Consider the following 7,784-nt stretch of genomic DNA (forward strand, 5'->3'; position numbering starts at 1 on the left):
GTTTTCAGATAGCTTGCTTGAATTTAAGTAAAGTTATAGCTATATAAGTTATAAGTTACAGTTATATAAAAGAGACGATCTACTCGTATGAAATAATTTCAAATATGAATTTCTTGAGAAAAATATCCAAGCATAAGTTACATATCTACAGTACAGTAATGAGTTCAAATTAAAATTCCTTTAACTTTTTATGAAAACATCTCAAACGAATAAACAAAAAATCATTATAGCATTACTTCTGGTTGATAGGCATTCATCACTAAGTTCCAGTCAGGAAAATTAGTTAGCAAATGAATATAATGTTTGGGCATCTAGTGATTTGAGTGTAAGTATCCACTTATAAGGAAATCTCACTCATTCTATCTCTCTCTCACTTACACGCAGAAAGAAAAAACTAAAAACCTTTCGTTGCGTTCAAGCGTCCCTAGAAACATATATTTCTAGTAGAAAACTCAAAATAGAAAATTTGACATGGCTGCAGTTTTTCTTCTTACGAGGAATAAGAGAATATATTGGTTTTTATAACGATATTTTTTATTTATTCGTTAATTGTAAAGCTACTTATAAGAGAGCACTGAAATATATTTTCTTACTCAGGCGCCTTGCACCTACGCGCAGTCACAGGTGAGTACATATAAGAGAATTAGGAATACGGTAATGTAAAATAAAGTTGAAAATAACATTTTATTTTTATTTATGAGCAAAGAAAGAATTAAATAAGACAGAGGTTTTCAACTGGAGAATGTGAAAAATATTCTTATGATGCAAAGAAAATTAATTAAAATGAAAATGATCAAGATAATTTTGAAATAGACATGCATTTGACCATCACGTCAATTAAAATTTAAATTTTCCATGAACCCGTTTGCTTCAGACCATTATAAAAAGCTTGTTAACTTGAATAATAATTTAATAATATCAAAATTAGTTCGATATTTATCATACCACTGAGTTTTAGCGAAGCGATTAGCATTGAAGGCTTCTACAGTGATTTTCTAGATACTGAATTCTGTGAAACAAGATCTTTAATATTCCGTAATGTTTCACATGAAAAAGTTTGTAATTTTCATCTTCTTTGCGAACTAAGAATAGATATATTTTTTGATTAGTTTTCGAGAGATTTCAATCATTTGTTCTATTTTCTATCTTAAATTGGTAATCACATTGGTGTGAACACATTGGTGTACAATTGGAAGTTATAACTAGGAATGCAAAGATAAATAACCTTAATTTCCGCCTTTTGAATATTGTTTTTGTTCATTCGAAGTCTTCCACCTGGCTCAATAGTTATTTATTCTGGTTTGCAGAATGCTACAATTCACTAATTGGAGTCACTAAGTGATAACATGTAGAGTACGCTATTACTATTAACTACTTCATTTGAAGATTAAGTAGAAACGTAGTCTCTTTTTTTTTCAAAGTTAGTATAACTAACTATTAAAGACTTATGCGGTCACATCTGAATTCAGCGACAATAATCTAAGGTAACGATAAATTAATTGTGATTTAAAAGTCTATAATAATAGGAAAGATTTTCAACCCGAAAGTACAAAAGAAACAGCATACTCAGTAATTTAGCGGCGAAAATTGAACTGGGTATTTAATGGGCATTTAATTTATGAAATAGCTATGAAATGGTCTTTTTATGTTGAAGTTAAAACTTACTTAGTTTTTGCATACAACAGGCCAAAATAAAATATTCAAACTATCTAGCGGCAACAGTTTGTACTACACTTTTCTTGTTCATATTAGAACAACTGAAGAACTCCACATTATAACTAAATATGTTAGAAACAATGCTCTTAGATAACATATACTGAAGTTTTTCAATTAAAATTATTACAGACATCATGTCTACTTTTCTTTTCAGTTTTTTTTACATGTGTATTATAACGGTATAGTAAAAGTGGTATTATATTATTAATCATAAATTTCTATGAATTGAGCAATAATAACTTATATAGTGATAAACTCTAATGCAAACTAACAAAATGCAAATCATATTTGAAAATATGACGTGAGCACTCTAATCATATTTGAAAATAGGACGTGAGCACTCTATCTTGGCGCATGTACAAACAGTTGAATAGTACTTTAGATCCACATTTAGTTCTAGAATTCAGTTTTAGCTTTAGAGTTAAAGTTCTACACCCAGTTGAATACATTTTTTTTTTAAAGTTGGATCAAAATTATTTTAAGTTTTCCTTCTAATAGTTCTAAGAATTTAATTCATCCAAAACTCTCCATTCTACAATCGGTCCTCAATGACAGATATTCTCGAAAAAGCCAAACAACATGTCAATATCATAAAATTGATCTTAAGTTATCTCTTAAGTTTTGATTATGTCATTATTTAGATTATTTTCTTAATCATTTAGAGCTTCTGAAATTAAATGAGACCGTACAAGTGGTAAGGTCAACAAGGAAATTCTTCCAGAGAGTGATAGATTCTTCTTGGTTGAATTGTCTTCTAAAAAAGTTAATCCATGTTCAAAGAGGCATTTTCTGAAATACTCTTGGGTAGTTTGACGGAGCAGTATCGTTGAAATTGTTGCAAGATGTTTTCCACAGATTAGAACATGATAGACTTCTGTGAAGCATTATTTTTAATATCCAATAATGATTGTATAAACCTGCAAATAATTTTCATCTTCTTCAACAAAAAAAAAATAATAATAATTTTGTTTTAATATTTGATTTTGGTACCGTAGTAAATAGAAGCTGTTATGACATGTACATGAGTATCTAATGCACCTTTATTTCATTAATTTCTTATTGATACTGTAATTCGGAGCTAAACATTTTTTGTTTAGCAATAATCATACAATCTCCCTCAATGTCGATCCTGTTAAACAGGGCCGTTGAAGAACAAATATGTCATATTAGGGATGTTTTAAAACAAAAAAAGATAAATTAGGCTTCAAATTATATCGCTGCATCTATCCTTTAAAAAGTGACAACAAAATATTGATACCCAACTCGTAGTGTGGGTTAGTAGTAGCATCAGTAAAGAAAAACGAGATTTGATGTTTTTGAATTGACATATGTATGTATATTTCAAAAAGAAAGAAGTGTTTAAAAAGTGTTACTAAGAAAATAACTAACTGTTCTTAAAAATTAAATTTAAGTCAAGGATTTATATTTTACATTAATTTACCTGGAAAGCCTTATTTTAACCCCTCCCTTTCTCGCGGGGGCTTTGCTAGTTGTAGTAGTGGCAGTACCGTGCTATTAATTGAATGATAAGGCTCCTCTTATAATTTATCCTACACTATGTTTGATAACTCGTTGCACATATTCTTAGCATTTTTCGGAGGTTATGCATTTATGTCTATGGTACTTTTAAGAAATCCTACTTTACTTCATCGTAAAAAAAACATTAAATTTACCTGTCGTCATATTAGTCATAGAGGTGGTAAGTTCCAGAACGTATTAAATTCTATTAATAAATCTAAATTAATTCTTATTATTTTACTCTTTTCTTATTAGGTGCAGGAGAAAATTATGAGAACACCTTGACGGCATTTAAAAGGTTAGCTTTCAGATGATACACAGCAGTTTGTTTGCTCATTACTTCTGGATAAGTTACAAGATTTTATAAATTTATTTCAGGGCAGTTGCAATAGGCACTGATATGTTAGAACTGGACTGTCAACTCACTAAAGATAATCAAGTAGTTGTGTGCCATGATAGTAATTTATTTAGGAGTACAGGTGTGAACAAAAATATTTCAGAATTAAATTACAGGGAACTTCCTTTGTTAAAACCTTCTCTTCCCATAGATTTTGATCCAGGTTCGTAATAATATTTAAAAATCAGTGTCCTAGTTAAGACGAGGTTTTGACGGTAGTGTATAAATGTTGCAGGAGTAATGTTTAAGGGTAGTGGCATAGAAGAAGAACGCAGGATTCCCCTTCTCAGTGAAGTATTTAAACATTTTCCTACTGTACCAATAAATATAGATGTGAAATCCAACAATGATCTACTTGTAAAAGAAGTAAATAGGCTCATCACTCATTATGGTAGAGAAAATATTACTGTTTGGGGAAGTTTCAGTGAGAGCATCACACTTAAATGCTATGCCCAAGTAAGTTATTACATTACTACTTATTTTTTTTTTTTCTGATTATGCTGAAGAAACTCTGAGATAATTCATTTAATATGTAGAGGAGAAACTCAAAATGTATGATTCTTGATTATGTTTTCAGTAAAATAGTATAGGGTACTTTATTGCTGTAAATGCTTTACTTTCGAATTTTATATAATAAAAAAAAAGGAATCGTTAAAATAACAAAGGTCCAACATCCAACTTATTCATCGGAATGAGATATTGATTTTTTTTTTGTAATAGCATCATTCATGCCAATGTTGTGCTTGGTACTTAGCTGGCTAGATTCTGCTGAATAATCTTTTGATTTTAACATGAGGGAATGAAGTAAACATGCATTAGTTATTTATTCGAATGTTACGCTTGGTATTTTGTCGGCCAGACTGTTAAAATGCATCTTTTGGTCTTAAAATGAGGGGAATGAAACAGTGAAATGCATCCAAAAGAAAAAAAAAGGAAAAGATGGCTCAATAATTTAATACTTTTTTAAATCTTTATCCTTTTTTGAAGATTAGTTGGCTTTTATACTTAAACTAGAAATTGAGTGACGAAAATTCTTTTTTTTTATATTTATTTATTTTGTCATCTCTAATTAGCTTAGGGATTTATAATTATTCATTTTTTGCTATTACATTTTATCTTCCTTTTCTTTTCACATTTTTTTTTTTTACAAAATTTAAAATTGGTTGCAGAATCCTAATGTGAATTTGCTGTTTTCATTGAAGCAAGTGATTCGACTGATTCTTTTATATTACACAGGTCTATTGCCATTTTTTCCAATCAAAGAAAGCCATTTGGAAATTTTTCAACCTTCTATGTATCTGCGCCCAGCATGGTGAGTTTGATGAATAAGTTAAAAAAAGAAAAACAAAAACAGTTTTTTTTTTTAAATGGATAATAGGTAGAGGTGTCTTTTTCTATTTTTGAGACTTTCATAAGGGTGTCTTATGAACACCAGTCATTTACTTGTTTCTTGAAATATAAATAATTAACGATAGGGAATAATTTGTGCTAAAACCAGTATTAAAATAATCCGAGAGAATAGCGTACATTCATAAATTAAAAAAAAGTTATCTTAGTCTTTCAAATTTACACTAACAGTTTCTTATGACATGGTAGTGATAAAACTGTGCTTGAAAAAAAAAATGTTGGCTTAATAATAAAGCATGTTGTGTTTATGAAGGAGATATAGATGTGAACAAAAATATTTCAGAATTAAATTACAGGGAACATCCTTTGTTAAAACCTTGTCTTCCCATAGATTTTGATCTAGGTTCGTAATTAATATTTAAAAATCACTGTTTGCACTTTAGTCCATATGAAAGGGCAAAAACGTTATGGAGTATTTCGATAATTGCAAGTCCAATTGTTTTGAAATGGAGACTAATAAAATTATTTTGGTGAAAGATTATTCTATAGAGAGATAAGGTACTATCTCTGTAAAGTGTACTCCACAAAGCTTCATAAGATTTGAAACGTTTCACTTTTCCTTTTGTATAAAATGTAAACTTATGGAAAATCGTGGACAGCTTGTAATGTAAATCTGTATTTCCTTACGAATATTTTATCGTTTTTTCTCTAAACTGATTTAAAAATAAACATTGATGTTCCATTACTTTAGTAATAATATATGTATATTTTCAGTAGATGTATAAATCATTCCTTAATTCTAGCATCAATTAAATGACTCGTTACATTTCAGGAAAATTAACACCACCAGAAAAGAAGGTCATTTTATGATTTTTTGGCCTTCTGTTTTAATTCAGATTGTTGATGCCCTTTTAATGAGTAAGACACTTTTTCAGCACTTGAAAAAACGAGGTATTCAGGTGAGTTCTGATTGTAATTAAATTATATCTCTAAAGTAAAGGTTGCAACTTCTTGTAGTAACATGAAATTGTTTGCATACAAGTCTCCAAAGAAATTTTCTTGTTAGACCATGCAGATAATCCTGGTTAAAAGTGTAACCACCCATTAAGATAACCCTCGCCTGTTTATGTAACCTACTTTCCATAACAAATATTTAATTTCCTTCTATTTGCAAGATTTATTAAATTTTAATTTCTTAAAATTAAATTAAAATGCTGACTAAGATTGAAGATGTTCGAAAAAAATGTTGCATCTCAAGTGTGAGTACACATCCTTCCTGTTTCCACAGCGTTTTAACAATAAGACTTCTTATGGATTTGGAATGGTTTTACAATTGGATTTATAAAACCAAAGAAGCAATAAGAAATCCAGTCTAATAACTATATTTTAGATATTTTAAACATACAACACTTTAAGGAAGTGTCCAAGCTTTAGCACAGTTCTCTAGATCCCAGCAAAAACCTATTCTTATTTTTCCTACCGCACTCTGTAGCAAGTAGAAATAAATTTATTAATTCCAGTCATGCACAGATTCTTCCTTGTAGTAACATGAAATTGTTTGCTTACAAGTCTGCAAAGAAATTTTCTTGTAATACAATGCAGATAATCCTGGTTAAAAGTGTAATCACCCTCTAAGATGACCCTCGCCTGTTTATGTAACCTACTTTCCGTAACAAATTCTTCCCTTATTTTTTCAAACACGCCACTGACATCAAACCAAACCATTTACCAAACCGTTTAATTCATTCGACATATGTTTTAGGGGGGGGGAAATTCCCTCTCTCTACACACAGATACACACACCAATAATGTTACGACCCAGTTGGATGGTAAGAGCTGAGGAGCTGAGAACCCCTAATTAACTGTCTTAACTCTTCTTTAAACCGTCAAGCTTTACTAATTATAAAACTATTAAACGCATAAAATATTTATTACTTTCATCTTACATTTTAAGTGCGAGTTCTATTTTTTAAAGACGTAGTTTACATGTTAATAGTTTTTTTCAGACATATGTATGGGTATTGAATTACGAGAACGAATTCAAACAAGTGTACGACCTGGAAGTTACTGGTATTATGACTGATTACCCTACTCGCTTAAAAAAATTTTTGAACAGCCATCATGAGTACTCTTGCGCCAAAAATGTGATTGCCAACACAAATTAAAAAGGTAAAAAAAATACAGAAGAACACCATCGTTTGTTTTCCTTAAAAATAAAAAATGTGATACGTCATTTACCTATCCAAAAGAAAAAGTTGAAAAAATTATGTGATAATATTTCCTTCCTTAGATATTTGAAGTGAAATTGAATTATATAGCGAACTCCGGTGCATTTTATTTTAGTTCCGTGGTATTTTTTTTTTATTTTTTAGTTTAATTTCTATTTATTTCCGAAATAAAATTAATTGAACAATTTTAATAAAATACAAAAAAAATATGCTTTTGTTTTGGAAAAAAGTATTTTTTGTAGATATAACGATCTTTTTTGTAAGTACAGAGTTGAGGACTACTATTTTGTTTGATTTTTTTTTTTAATACAGACGTTAGGAAAATAATTATATTGTATTATTATCTTAGAGCTTTAAGTGGCGTTTAGCCCTTTAATTAGCGTTCAAATGATCTGCTGTATCGCTTATATTTTTATTTAACAGTGAAGTGTAGTATTTCTGATAGCATTTTTCAATATATTTTGTGCAAAATTACAATTTATAATATAAATTTTTAAAAATTGTGAAATATAATTTTAATATCTACTGAATTTTACTCTCATAGAACACATGTTCATAGAGTATATAAGAAAGAAGAA

The 7,784-nt window shown here is 29.3% G+C and overlaps 1 protein-coding gene across 1 annotated transcript; it reads left to right on the plus strand.

Annotated features, from left to right (window-relative positions):
- Nucleotides 1-3,183: 3,183 nt before the first annotated feature.
- On the plus strand, nt 3,184-7,167 carry LOC141453847 (lysophospholipase D GDPD1-like). The gene is made up of 7 exons (XM_074127516.1): nt 3,184-3,415; nt 3,490-3,532; nt 3,613-3,794; nt 3,867-4,087; nt 4,801-4,943; nt 5,811-5,937; nt 6,985-7,167. The coding sequence occupies exons 1-7, from the start codon at nt 3,274-3,276 to the stop codon at nt 7,141-7,143; spliced, it is 1,017 nt and encodes a 338-aa protein (XP_073983617.1). The 5' UTR covers nt 3,184-3,273; the 3' UTR covers nt 7,144-7,167.
- Nucleotides 7,168-7,784: the final 617 nt, after the last annotated feature.

The sequence above is a fragment of the Rhodnius prolixus genome, unplaced genomic scaffold, assembly GCF_049639745.1.
Source record: "Rhodnius prolixus isolate KJV_2025 unplaced genomic scaffold, Rpr scaffold_3, whole genome shotgun sequence".
NCBI lineage: Eukaryota > Metazoa > Arthropoda > Insecta > Hemiptera > Reduviidae > Rhodnius > Rhodnius prolixus.

Coding starts and splice junctions, on each gene's coding strand:
- LOC141453847 (XM_074127516.1), top strand. CDS start 3,274: ATGTTTGATAACTCGTTGCACATATTCTTAGCATTTTTCGGAGGTTAT. Junction 3,533..3,612: donor ACCTTGACGGCATTTAAAAG/GTTAGCTTTCAG, acceptor AATTTATTTCAG/GGCAGTTGCAATAGGCACTG. Junction 3,795..3,866: donor TCCCATAGATTTTGATCCAG/GTTCGTAATAAT, acceptor TAAATGTTGCAG/GAGTAATGTTTAAGGGTAGT.